The sequence below is a fragment of the Malaclemys terrapin genome, chromosome 3 (genome assembly GCF_027887155.1).
Source record: "Malaclemys terrapin pileata isolate rMalTer1 chromosome 3, rMalTer1.hap1, whole genome shotgun sequence".
NCBI classification, from domain to species: Eukaryota; Metazoa; Chordata; order Testudines; family Emydidae; genus Malaclemys; species Malaclemys terrapin.
In genome coordinates, this window is record NC_071507.1 from 7634915 (window position 1) to 7649247 (window position 14333).

Here is a 14333-nt window from a genome sequence, read left to right on the forward strand (position 1 = left end):
GATTTAGGGCTTGTCTACGTTGTCCCGCAGTTTGGACTACAGGATTGGAAATAGCAGTGCACTAACGCATTAATGCGGGCCTGTTTGAAGAGGACTATGTTAACATGAACTAGGAACCCTTTAGTTCATGCCTGCAGTGTCCATGAGGGAGAGTTACAGTGCAGCACGTTAGTGCTCACTGCTATTCACAACCCCAGAGTCCAAACTGCGGGGCAGTGTAGACAAGCCCATAGGGTTCCAGTTTTAGTGACCACAGGTCCTGACCCAGGCATCAGGAGCAGCATACAATATGGCAGTCATGTGACTTCTTATAAAAAGAGTCTATATACGAACCTGCTCGTAGATTTCAATTGCCTTCTGGTACTGCTCTAATTGAGCAGCATATGCAGCCACCTTCAGCAGACACCTGTTAGCTGAACTAGAATCAAGGACTTCAGTTAAAATAAGGAATGGTCAGTACCTAGTGGTAAATGTGTCAATTTCCCTACTTCTCTAGTGGATACACCCACTAGTTCATGGATGTGAAAACATTACCCAGTAGTTACCTATTAGAAAAATGAGTATATTAAAAATACCAAAATTATTAAAACACTAAGATCATATGTTGAATCTGAAAGCTTTCTGCAAATCTACAGAAAGTTCTCTTCCCAGTGACCTACGGTATGATATTCAGCCCCCAGGAGACTAGAAAGCATGTGCATTGAACATTTCACAGTATATGGAAGTCAAACATTACAATCTAAACAAAGTCAGAAATCAGTTTTCACATGCAAGCACCTTAATAGGTCTCCAAAGATCTTAATTTGAATACTCATATTGACAGATAGGTAAGTGAATGGTGACAATCTCAGCATCTTAATGCAGGATTTGGACATCTGATTAAAGAATTCACAAATTAGGGGAGGCAGACAATACTTGCACATCTTATTATAGGAAAGAAAAAAGAAGGATAAATCCAGACTGTAAATCTTCCTTGTTTAAAATAACTATTCTATGAAGAAGACTTGCCTGTTGGATTCTTCTCCTTTGTAGTAATCTGCAGCTTGTTCATAATGTGCAATTGCCTAAAAAACAGACACAAACATTTTTCTCTCAACATGTTACTTTAGAGATAAGATCGTATTTACAAAGATTAGAATTTTTCAAAATTCCTCAGGTGGTTTTAGAGGGGATACCATGACATCTCATTTTTATTGTCCCACAGGATTATACCAATATTGAAACACTGCAACCCATCCCGAATGAACTCCGATTAAGAGCTCGATTCTGCAAACTGGACTACTGACTATAGCTCTTACTACTGTATGTAATCCCACTGAAATCAAATGAAAAGCTTTGCAGACAGCCGGGAGAAGGGAAGAACTGAGAGGAGAAAGGCCCAGGAGTGCCAGCAGGAAAAGGAGAGGGAGATGCCCCAGGCCATAATGGGGCTTCTCCGCAGCAAACGCAAATGCTGCAGACTCTTGTGGACCTACAGGTTCAACAATCCCAGGCTCACCTCCCTTTGCAGTCCATGCAGAACTCCATTGCAGCATCCACCCTCCACATTCCACATGGCATCAAGGGCCGCCGCCCTACGCCTCTACCACTCCACCCCAGGAGACATTACGGAAAACCACAGCTTCACATACACTGACCTGTGACCGCCACAGTGGCTAAAATGGCCATGAATGTTCTTTCCTCTTGAAAAGTTCCGTTCTATTCATTCATGAAGTTTTTAACGTCTTTGCTTTTAAATTGCACAGATTTTTCTTTTCACTGATTTTGTTACTGAATAAAATTCTATTATTTGGAAAATAATTCGTCTTTATTAGTTCACAGCATATGCTGCAGAGTGCCTAGCAGTTCTGAAATCACCTACTTACTTGTTACTGCGCAGTGTGACAACTCACAGGATCAGTGACCTACACAATGTAATAATGATACATGTACAGCAAGCACTGCATGGTATTTATACCATTAATACGTACACTGACAATGGTATAGTCCGACATGTACCCCCAGCACCACACAATTCCTAATAGTGCTTCTTCAAAGCCTCTCTGAGTCATATACCTGCGATAAGCTCTTCTAACAGCCCTTGTATCTGGCGGTTTGAACTCAGCAGACAGCCTCTCCACCTCTGCCCCAATCCCAGTGGCAACCTTTCCCCCTTTGCTTCACAGATATTATGTAGGACACAGCAGGCAGCTATAGCCATTGGGATATTTTTCTTACTGAGATCCTATCTTGTGAGTAAACAATGCCGATGTCCCTTCAATCTGCCAAAGGCACATTCAACTTCATTCTGCACCTGCTGATCTGGTAGTTGAATCTTTCCTTGCTGCTGTCAAGGTGGCTGGGATATGGCTTCAAGAGTAAGGTTCAGATTTTGTCAGGGATATTTTTAGTAAAAATCACGGACGGGTCATGGGCAACAAAGCCCGTGACCTGTCCGTGATTTTTACTAAAAATATCCGACACAATGGGGAGAGAGGAGGGTCCAGCACCCACAGCAACTAGGGGCTCTGGGGTCCCTGCTCGGCCCGCCATGGCTGGGCAGAGGCAGGGAGGCTCCTGCGGCCCGCAAGAGCTCTGGGGAACCCCCACCGTCCGTAGGGGCTGGGAGCTCAAGGGTCCCCTTGCTGCCCAGGGCTAGGAGCTGGTGAGGGCCCGCTGCCAGCAGTGGCTGAGAGCTGCGGGGCTGCCTGCTGACAGCTCCAGCCCTGGGGCACAAAATGTCACGGAGGTCTCTGGAAGTCATGGATTCTGTGACTTCCATGACATCTGTGACATAATCGTAGCCTTATTCATGAGCCACCTAAGCAAGGGGAGGCTAGGTCCCCCAGGATCACTACTGGCATTTCAACGTTGCCAATGGTTATCCGCCAGTCAGAAAAAAAAGTCCCACCTTATAGCTTTCTAAAAAGTCCTGTGTTCTTAAAGATGTGAGTATCATGCACCTTCCCTGACCAGCTCACACTGATGTCAATCAAGTGTCCCCAGTGATCCATCAATGTTTGCATAACCACACAAAAGTAGCCCTTCTGCTGATGCGCTCTATGGCAAGGTGGTCTAGTGCCAAAAGAGGGATATGAGGGCCGTTTATTGCTCCACCACAGTTCAGGAACCCCATTGTTGCAAATCCATCCACTATGTCCTGCACATTGCCAAGAGTCACAGTCCTGCACAGCAGGAAGAGATTAATGGCCCTGCACGGAGACTTGCATTACAGTCACTTGCAAGACAATGGCCCCTGCAGTGGATTTTCCCACTCCAAACCGATTCCCCACTGTTTCCATGGTGCGATCACTCACTTCCCCACTGTCAGTGCAGCTCTCGTTTTGGGGTCCCTGCACTGGAGGTCTGGGGCGAGCTTGGCTCACAGATCTGGGAATGTGGCCATGTTCTGCAGCCACTGTTCATCATTCCAAGCCTGCATTACAATGCAATCCCACCAGTAAGTACTCGTGTCCAGAAGCAGCACGCCACCATCTCCAGCTGCTCCGTGAATGCCAACAACCTTGAATTGGTGCTCGCTATATCTCACAGCAGTCTGTCCTCCAAGGAATCGTCATGTTCCCCATTGATTTGGTTATTCTTGAAGCTCTGGACTGCGTGTCCTGTGCTTGCAATGCTAACAGCAACACTGCAGAACTGTGCAGACTTCCGTGCTTCAGTCAGAGATGGCGGATAGCGAGGAGAGCTATGTAGGTTCGTGGGATTTTGAAAAAAGGAGCAAAAATGATGGGATATGAATGACATTACGGGATGGAGACAGTTACATGCTGGGAAGCTGACCCCTTGCTCCGAGTCACCCCCTGCGCAACTCGTTTAGGCCCCATCATGCATTGCAAAACTTCCCAATAGACAGTGCACTGGACAGTGGCGGGTTGCACACTGGGACTCCTACCCATGGTGCACAACATTGTGCATCGACAAACGCACTCCTGGTGAGCACATGCATCACCGACACAAGGAGCCACGTATGCACACGGACAAGCAATATACTAACAACAGCAGCTAATGCCAACATAACTTGGGTCGACTAAAGTTGGTAGTGCACACATGGCCTTAGAGGAAAGACAGATATCAACTGGACTCACTAAAAATATCACTTCCCATGACAAACCGCACTTTCCTTGTAGGGTAAAGGGAAAGAGAGTCTTTCATCAGAGTCTGTTAGCTCTGACATGCTTCGCATCCAAGGCTGCAGGCACCACAGACATCCTATCACACTTCTGCAATGATTTGTCAAATCCTATTAAATGTGTGTAGCTTGATTGTCCAAAAGAGCTGTACCATATAAACAACTTCTGTGCAATTCACACTTTCCTGTCAGTCTTTCACAAACACTTTGAAACTGACCGACAGTGCATCATCCTCATCAGGTCTTAAATGGGGCCTGGGGTATTTCAAGAGCACTCGCGTAAATCTAAAAAAGTGACTTGCTCAGTCCATCTGCTTCAGGCCTCCATATGAGAGTCAAGTTTCCACTGATCATCATAAGGAAAGGAAGAGGTAACTTAAAAACATGGAAGAGAGGGGAGAAAGAGGCACACCAAAGGCAAAGACCAAACAACTCATCAGTGGGCCTTGATCCTGGTATCACTTGTACCAAATTTAACTACACTAACTTCACACAAGTTACTCCTGACATATACCTACATCAGCAATATCGAAAACAAGCCTAGAGACTTTAAGTTCCTGGAAGAGCCTGATTCATGAAGTTCCCTAGGCCAGCAGAGTGAAGTTTCATAATCATACGCAGTTCTGATAGCACATTTAAAAGTACAGTTTCAATGAAAAGTTCTAACAGTTTAATCAGCTTACCTTTTCAATATCTACCAGCTCGGTCTCATAAATCTCTGCAATGGTGATGTGATGCTTGGCTGCAATTGTAAATCGGCCCTAGGATGGACAATTAAAAAAAAAAAAAAAAGATATACAGGGTTTTTTTTCCCCTCCCTCCTTCAAGTACATGCGGCATTTATTACTTTTAATAGAACAATGATTTAATCTAAGTTGCCACACATTAGGATACCAACCCCAACTCCTCAAGGCAATACAATTTCTTACCAGGTCTGTGTAAATATCGATGGCTGCATTTAAGCAGTTCATAGCCTCTGTAGCGTAAGCATTCAGGAAAAACAATGAAAAATAAAATCAGCTGAGACATCCAGACATTGTGCAACAGTTCAGCTTTCACCAAGACAAGGCAGTAGTTCTGCTGTGACTGTCTGTTCTGACCAGAAACCTAAACAGCCAGCTCCTCAAACAACCAGCTACCCAGGCTCTGAAACTGCAGACATACATTTTAATGCCCCAAGTGTTACACATGCAAAAACCTCTGAGATGTGTGAACTAAAAGAGCATTTGTATTGGCAAATCTAGTAAACATATAATGCCAAATTCCATGGAGAAATGCACATCCTATGTACAAACTGATTTTCCCCAGACCAAAATTTTGGCTTTGAAAAGTTACACATTCAAAAACTAGCATGTGCAAAAAACTGTATGCCCAGTCTCTTAGTTTGCTTTTGAAAATGTTGTCCAGAAGAAGCAAGCTTTAATTAATGGAGATATCCCATCTCCTAGAACTGGAAGGGACCTTGAAAGGCCATCCAGTCCAGCCCCCTGCCTTCACTAGCAGGACCAAGTACTGATTTTGCCCCAGATTCCCCAAGTGGCCCCCTCAAGGATTGAACTCACAACCCTGAGTTTAGCAGGCCAATGCTCAAACCACTGAGCTATCCCTCCCCCTTTTTAGTATACTCAAATACCTAGTGAATACACAGGAACTCTGTCAATATTCATAAGAACATAAGCATGGCCATACTGGATCAGACCAACAGTCAAACTAGACCAGTATCCAGTATTCCGACAGTGAGGGAATGAAAAGAACAGGGCAATTAGCAAGTGATCCATCCCGTTGCCCACTCCCAGCTTCCAGCAGTCAGAACCATTGACGGACCTATCCTCCATGAATTTTTCTAATTCTTTTATGAACCCCATTATAGTTTTGGCCTTCACAACATCCCCTGGCAATGAGTTCCACAGGGTTGACTGAACATTGTGTGAAGAAGTCCTTCCTTATGTTAGTTTTAAACCTGCTGCCCATTAATTATATTGGGTGACCCCAGTATGTGTGTTATGTGAGGGGGTAAATAACACTTTCAGATTCACAATCGTCACACCCTTCATGATTTTATAGACATCTGTCATATCCCCCGTACTTGACTCTTTTTTTAAGATGAACAGTCTCAGTCTTGTTAATCTCTTGTCAGATGAAAGCTGTTCCATCCCCCTATTCATTTTTGTTGCCCTTCTCTGGACTTTTTCCAATTCTAATATATATCATTTTAGAGATGGGGTGACCAGAACTGCACGCAGTATTCAAGGTGTGCGTGTTAACAAATACAGTTATTTGGAATCCAATTGTGTCCATCTGGTTTCCCCATATTCTTAAGGCTGTGAGAGACAAAGGACACAACATACAGGTTGTTTGAACACATCTTTGCCCATGAGCCAGTGTCTTTTCTATCCCTAAGAGAGTTTTGCGATCTTTCCCCTTTCATTCCCCCCCGCCACTGAAAAGTCCAAACGGAAAGCTGAACAAGTCTCCTTACTTGAATCTGTCAATGATGTTTCCATAGGAAGTCAAAGGGGTCACTGTTACTTAATATGAAGCATCTTTCATGCTGTCTACCATAATTCTAAATCCTACTGGCTGAGAAACAGACCAGGGTCCAAATTCTGCTCTCAGTTACACCAGGGTAAACCCAGAGTAATTCTGTTTAAGCTACTGGATTCACTCCAGATGTATACAGGTATAAACAGAACACAATCTGGTTCACAACTGGCATCGACAGAGACAAAGAACTACACCTCTACCCCGATATAACGCGACTCGATATAACACGAATTCGGATATAACGTGGTAAAGCAGCGCTCCGGGCGGATGGGGCTGCGCGCTCCAGCGGATCAAACCAAGTTCAATATAACGCGGTTTCACCTATAACACAGTAAGATTTTTTGGCTCCCGAGGACAGCGTTATATCGAGGTAGAGGTGTACTTCTTTAGACCTTTGTAAATCCCCAAACACACAAATGGGTAAAACCAGACCTATCATGACCAATCTTATTTCAATAGGCTCATGAAAAAATTTAATCAGATTGCTTCAACGCAGTACAGACATGATAAATTTAGCATTAGCTGCAGAACATGAATGAGGAAACAGGCCTTAAGCAAACTATTTCTTGCCTCTCTACGAAATGCTCACACTCCAAGACCGTACTTAAAGTGCTTTATAGAAAACTACACTGAAGATCTTAAACCAAATACCTGGCTTACAAAAGGAAGCCAGCCTGCCAGTTACTACACAACTAACAGGATTTGTATATTCCTGTACAGTATTTCATTTGCCTTACCTTGTGGATCTGCCTTTTTGTAAGCATTCCCAGCATCCACAAAACCAATGGCTGCATCATGTTTACTCTGTAGTTGCATATGGAGCTTGGCTGCCTGACAAAATGCATTTCCTGCAGCTAGGAAAGAAATAAATCGAAAAAGATTAATATTTCCAGTCTCATTTAATAAGCATGAATGTATGGCCGTGCCGACAGTAAAAAGATGAGCATGTACTGCTTTCCACTACCTGAAGAACGTTAATAGATATGGCAACGATGCAAGTGGAAGAAAATGCACACGAATTCCAGTGACCAAATCATGCTCTCAGCTACACATGCTTGTGATTTGTGGAGAACTGCTATCCTTAAGTGTGCAAAATCATGGTGTTAAGAATACATATGGCCAAATTTCAATGGACCTACACAATTATAATTTTTTGACTGTGCACCCTGATGCGCAAACAAAAAACTCTGTATTTGTATGCAAAAATCAGGTCACCATCCATAAAACTACCCCATTTGCTCAGACAAATGTTTTCTTCCATGCACAGAAAGAGGAACATGCAGTGTAGGAGGCCCACTGAAAATTTAAGGTCACATTTTCAAAGAGACAGCTTTCCTTTTGCAGCTGCAATTTGCATATGCAAAATCTGTACCCTCACTTTTATGTCTGAAATTGGATGGTGTATTCGACTCTGAATACTTCACCTCTACCGGATTTGTATGTGCAATCAGGTAGTCAGGGGTGGATCATATAGATGTACTTTGACTTGCCACTGCAATTAATTCTGTGGGTGTAAAACTGCAAATGGAAACTGCACCTGAGAAAAGGGAGGCTGAGACCTATCCCTTTTTGAAATTTTTAGTTCCTGCAACTTGATGGTAGATGAAGCAATAAAATCACTGTTTCTTACTCCTGAGGGCATTCTGCACCAAAAATATAAAAATTCTTCACACAGTATTTTAAAATTCTGCAAATTTTATTTGTCAAATGAATGTGGAGGCTCCAGCACGGCACTGGGGAGCACAGGCCACTGGCTGCACAGAGGTGGGAGATCACTGTGCAGCTCCCACCTTGGGACACAGACTCAGTGGTGAGGCTGCACCCAACTCTGACACAGCACAAGGACCGGGCCTGCCCAGAAACACCCCAGGGCCCTGCCCCTCCATGCCAGGTGCACCAGGTGTGAGCAGACAGGCTCAGCAAGGCAGGATCCAAGTGCGGAGGGGCTCAGTGTGGGGGGGGATCCAGGTGTGGGTTGAGAGGGTTCTGTGTGGGGCAATCTGGGTGCGGGTGGTTCAGTGGGGGGATCCGGGTGCAGGGGGGGGTGGATGCCTAGGGGCTTGTTGGGGGGTTCTGGGTGCAATGGTAATGGGACTCTGCAGGGGGGTCCAGGTGAAGGTGGTTGGGGCTTAGCAGGGCAGGTCTGTGTGTGTGTGTGGGGGAGAGGGGAATAGAGCTCGGCAGGGGTCCAGATGCTGTCCAGTGGGGGGCTCAGTACAGGGTCCAGATGCTGGGGGAGTGGGGCTCAGTGGGGAGGGGATCCAGGTGCAGCTGGTTGGGCCTCGGTGGGGTGGCTTGTCAGGGTGGTCCAGGTGCAGGGGGAGTAGAGGGGTTCTGAGTGTGAGGGGGTGAGGTTTGGGGGGGGGGGTCTGGATGCATGGGGGTTGGGTGGATGGGGGAGCAGCTCCCTGTACAGGGATCCCTCCCCCTGCAGCTGAGGAGCAATGGGTGCAAGAAGTGGCAGCGGGCTGGGGAGGGTTGGAGTTCACAGAGCTTCCTGCAGCTGGCAGGGAAATTTGGGGGTGGGTCTGACCTGGCCCCGGATGCCGTGCAAGAGAAGAGGAAGTTCCATCCTACCCAGCCCAGCTGGGACTAGCAGCTGAGCCTGGCGCAGGGTAGAAGCCACCAGCCGGGTCTTCCTCAGTCCCGCCCCCTGCCCCACAGTAATTTATCTCTCTGCCAGCTGCCCTGGGCACCCGAAACATACTGCTGGGAAGGGTCGCATGACCTCTCTTGTGGCTTCCCTTTGCTTCCCTGTCAGAAAGTCATATTTCTGTGAGGAAGCAAAGAAATTTGCAGGGGTCATAAATTCTTCACATGCGCAGTGGCATAGAATTCCCCCAGGACTATGTTTCTGTTACTATTTTTACTCTATCCTAATACTGACCAATACACATGTTCAGAGTGTGCTACTCAGTAGTGTATGTGCATTTAGCAGGAGATTGTCAAAAACACAAGGCACAGCTAGGCACACTACTCCCACTGACTTTCACTGGGCATTGGGCACCTCATTTTTGTTTTGGAAGTCTCCCCCTTGTTGTGCTGATGGCACATCCAAGCATGATGTAGAGAGAAGCAGATACAAAGTTCGGGAAGAAGTAAACAATTTTTTCAGTTCCTCATCTCCCATTTGTTAAAGAAAAACTGGTGATATTTTTCCTCTTGTGAACAAAGTTTTCATTCCTTTTTTGCGAAAGCCTGAAGAGATACCAGTGTCTCAAATCCCATGATTATTCCGTGCATAGGACGTTCACATTTATCTTGGGAAATTTATATTCGCATCAACATTTCCCACAGCCACCAAATATGGCACAGCATTTCCAACACGGAGCTAGCAATAACTATTCCACTTTTACAGTGGTACTATTTCCCCACAGCATAGCAGGGAACAGCTGTTCTCCTTGTGTGCCGCTGATTTATAGCTCATCCAGAATATTAGATAACTTTCAAGTTTCTGGCCTCAGGAAGAGGGTGTTCTACAAGACTTAAAAGCAAATCCAATAGCCCAAGGAAGCACCTCTGGAGCAACTTCTTTGCAGGCAACTAGCTTTAATCATATTAAAATCATAATGTGAACTTGGACACAGGCTAGTTAACTCAACACTGTAAGTATTTCAGTCACCTCCCTTTCCCTGCTCCCGACATTTAATTAATTCCAGAGAAAACTATGGGGGTTTGATGGTGTACAGAAATTAGATTGCCATAGTCACTATTCCCATGGAAACACCCTACCAAGTGGAACTGTACTTTGATAATTTGCAACAGAACGGCTTGAACATTCACAGGTCACTAAGCTGTTAGAAATGTTCTTAATCAATTATGCAAGCATTCAGCTGGGTATAAGGGTTTCCTTTCTTAATTTTTTGCTAATTTTGCTGGTTCTGGGTAACTTATGACATTTCTCCCTCCCCACCCAAAATATGCAAGATAAAAAGCACGAGTGGAAGTGTAAAAAACAAAGGTTGCCCCCTCGCTCTCCCTGATACACAGATTTTCCCCCCCACCAAGGCTTTAATGTGTTTGCTTGCATTTAGAATCATAGAACCATAGAAGAGACCACAAGGGTTATCTAGTCTAATCCCCAGTCAAGACGCAGGATTTGTAGCATCTAAATCATCCAAGACAGATAGCGATCCAGCCTCCTTTTGAAAACCTCCGTGAAGGAGCTTTCACAACCTCCCGAGGCAGTCTGTTCCACTGTCCTAGTGTTCTTACAGTTAGGAATGCATCTGTATAGTTGGTGTATGGGCTTTATCTCCAAGATGAATCTCAAGCTTCAAGCCTTTCCTACAATTAACCTTATAAATTAAACAAACTACTTACCATTCCAGTTTTTGGCGATCTTGAACAAGTTTGCAGCCCTGGTGTACATTTCACAGGCTTCTTCTACCTTTGAATTTCCTCTAGAAAAATAAAAAATGTACAAGTCACTAAATTATTATTTGCACTGCAATGAAATATAGTCATTTGAGGGTGGGCTAAAACCCAAGAATAGAGTTTTGAATTTTGCGTTCTGGTTTGTTCTGGTGACTTGGCCCTTCCAAACTTTGTTGCATAAATGGGCAGCTCATCCCATTGGTTATACGCAGAGTTCAGTCAGATCCTTGTTTTGTTCATTTAATTGCCACTGTGTTAGGGTTTGGGGAAGCCTGTTCCCCTGTTGTGTCATGCAAAGTTCCAACCCCAATAAAATGTATCATTTCCAACACAAATACTCAAGTGTAAAAGCTTCAGATTTTCCTTCCTCAAGGACTGGTGTGAATAAAAACTGGATTACTAGGGTGTTCCTAGCAAGGGAACATGAAACAGTACCAGAAAGCTCCAAAACAGACCTAGGTTCTCAGAAAGTATTTAGGCACCTAACTCCCATTCCTGGGCCTTAGTCTCTTTAAATTCAAGCAAATGCTTGCAGATTTTTTTCCTCACCAACATTGGCCTAGTTGTAATCAACAACATACTGGAAGTTTTCACTCCAAACAGAAAACAGCATGAGGTCAGAGTCACTACTGTTTATCAATCTTGTTTATCAACAATATACAGTAGAACCACAGAGTTACGAACACCTTGGAAAAGGAGGTTGGTTGTAACTCTGAAATGTTCGTAACTCTGAACAAAACGTACTGGTGGTTCTTTCAAAAGTTTACACCCGAACATTGAGGTAATACAACTTTGAAACTTTATATGCAGAAGAAAAATACTGCTTTCTCTCTCTTATTTTTTTAGTAGTTTACATTTAACACTGTACTGTGTTTGCTTTTGAGGTGTCTGCTGCTGACTGATTACATACTTCTGGTTCCAAATGAGGTGTTTGGTTGACCGGTCAATACGTAACTCTAAGGTTCTACTGTACAAGGAATAAGGACAACAATTAAAAGCCGCAGTGCTGGACGGGTTGAAGAGGTGACCCTGGGCCCAGAGTGTGTGGCCAAGGCTGGAAGGGTTGCTGGACCCAGTGGTAAAGGCCTGGCTGGAGGCTGGAACCAGCAGCCGGGCCCTGCTGGAGTCTCGCACTGGAAGTGCATTCTGCCTACTCCCTTCTGGAACTGCTGTGTTAGGTACACAGGGGAAGCTGTGCTGTTTGTAGCTGTACTGAACACTACTGCCAGAGGAGCTGAGGTATCCAAGTGGATGCCTTTGTCCAGGGGGGAGAGAGACTATCCTTGGAACAGAAGCAGCGAAATTTCCTCTCTAAGCAGGACTGGGGAGAAATTGAACAGAGGAAGCATCTTCTGGTTTTAACCTTCCTTTAGGGCTCTCTGCCATCTTGGGTCCTTGGACAGGAAGGGAGCTGCTGCACGTGGTGAACCCAGGCACCCTTGAAAGGCCTGAAGTTTCCAAGATAAAGGCCTTAAAACAAGGGAGAAAGGAAAAGATAAAAGAATTTTGGAGTAAACCCACAAAATCTAAAGGTTTGCCTATGCTCTGTAATTCAGGACAGCAGGGAGTCTTGAGAACATTCCAGGGCCTTACATGATGGGTAGTCATCGACACCAGCACAAGAGGCGTGGCGTGTGCGGGTCAGAGGAGGGACGGCATCAGATCAAAATGAAAGTATTTAATATCTACTTTGCACAGGTGAAAGTGACTACCTAATGGGCAAGGTTGGGAAGATTCACAGGCTGAAACTGGCATGAGACAAACTAACCAGGGTTTTCCTAGAAGAGGGGAAATATATCTCATCTGGTCAGGGGCGCTGGAACAATTTTTATAATGGGGGTGCTGAGAGCCATTGAACCAAACTATAAACCCTGTATATAATGGAAACCACTTTAAGGCAGGGGCTGCTGCAGCACTCCCTCCACTCCCCTAGTTTCAGCACCAATGCATTTGGTCCTGCTTCATGGTGCTATAGAGTAGATGAAAACCCATTTCTGAAAAGGCATGTGTTCTTCTGACACCCTTACCTGAAAAATTTGTGCAGCCTTGAGCAAGCCATTTAATCTAGTCTGCCCCGCCATTCCCTCATCTGTAAAAACTGAATAATGCTTTCCTGCCTCACAGGGGAGTTGTGAGAATAAAATCCAGATACAATAACGATAAGGACCACAAAAGTAGGTAGAGAGACAGACTGCACTATAATGACCAGAGGACCACTTCAATGGAGTAATTTTGATGTCCATTCATTGAGAATCAACTTAAGACACTAACAAATAGAAAATGCAACAGCCTACCTTTGCAAGATGCCAGAAACTCAGAGTATTGCATTCCTAAGGCTTTTAATATTAGGACAGCCACACCCTTTCATAAAGAAGCGGCTACGGTTACTTATCTGCATACTAGTGCAATTCATCTGCTCTCCCGCTGTAAAGTCCTAGGTGAATGACTGGCTGGGGAGCTGCAGGACTGTAATTTAGGGAATAGCTACACTGCCGCTGGGAGCGAGCCCCCCAGACCAGGCAGACAGACTTGGATTAGTGGGGCTCGAGCTAGCACACTAAAAAAGTCAGAGAACGGCTGCTGCAGCTCAGGGTTAAGCCCAGCTGAGCCCTTCAGCTTGAGAACCCGAACTCCAGCTCTCAGCCGCTACATCCACACTGGTACTTTTATGCATGCTAACTCGGGCCCTGCAAATGCAAATCTGTCTACCTGGGCTGGGAAGATACAACTTTAGTGGCCTTTCCGAGGCTGATCCTGCAGGCTGATGAGCACTGCAGGAAGCACAAAAAAACGGAAGTGTTAATGTCCAGCACTCACCATCAGCACCTGTGCAGAAAGGCTGCTTTCAGTATGCCTTGCACTGCACGCAGCCCAGCTGAATAGGAGAAGAGAGGGAGTAGGTGTGATGGGATGGGGATTGGGGGGTGGGTGGGAAGGAAAGTCAGAAGTAAAGCCAGGATTCGGTGTTTAAAGCATAATCCAGTGACTGCAAACGTTGTCGGCTCACCAGATTGCAGATCTCCCCCCATCACCCCAGCTACTTTCTCTTACTGGAGAGTGATTAACAAAGCGCTCTGATCAGCAGCACTACCTACAGCTCAGCACCGCTCTCTCACAACCTTCTTCTACATCCTTATAAGCCAGGGGTGGGCAAACTTTTTGGCCCGAGGGCCACATTGGGGTTGCAAAACTGTATGGAGGGCCGGATAGGGAAGGCTGTGCCTCCCCGAACAGCCTGGCCCCCGCCCCCTCCGACTTCCCGCCCCCGGACTGCCCCCCTCAG

At 45.4% G+C, this 14333-nt stretch overlaps 2 protein-coding genes across 4 annotated transcripts in view; one reads left to right on the forward strand and one right to left on the reverse strand.

The window, feature by feature from the left end:
- Nucleotides 1-4761, forward strand: part of LOC128833733 (GDNF-inducible zinc finger protein 1-like) — a 32345-nt gene extending 27584 nt beyond the window's left edge. For both annotated transcript variants that reach the window (XR_008444325.1, XR_008444323.1), the window contains one exon: nucleotides 1205-4761. The gene's annotated coding sequence lies outside the window, so the exon portion shown is untranslated. The remainder of the gene's footprint in view (nucleotides 1-1204) is intronic.
- The window catches only part of NAPB (NSF attachment protein beta), a 36649-nt gene that overhangs the window by 9426 nt on the left and 12890 nt on the right, over nucleotides 1-14333 (reverse strand). The window contains exons 2-7 of one of the 2 annotated variants that reach the window (XM_054021830.1): nucleotides 10997-11076; nucleotides 7411-7527; nucleotides 5059-5105; nucleotides 4813-4890; nucleotides 1009-1064; nucleotides 334-418 (exon numbers count right to left, since the gene is read on the reverse strand). In XM_054021830.1, coding sequence (XP_053877805.1) covers nucleotides 334-418; nucleotides 1009-1064; nucleotides 4813-4890; nucleotides 5059-5105; nucleotides 7411-7527; nucleotides 10997-11076 — 463 coding nt within the window. The remainder of the gene's footprint in view (nucleotides 1-333; nucleotides 419-1008; nucleotides 1065-4812; nucleotides 4891-5058; nucleotides 5106-7410; nucleotides 7528-10996; nucleotides 11077-14333) is intronic. The other variant, XM_054021828.1, reaches the window with a different exon arrangement.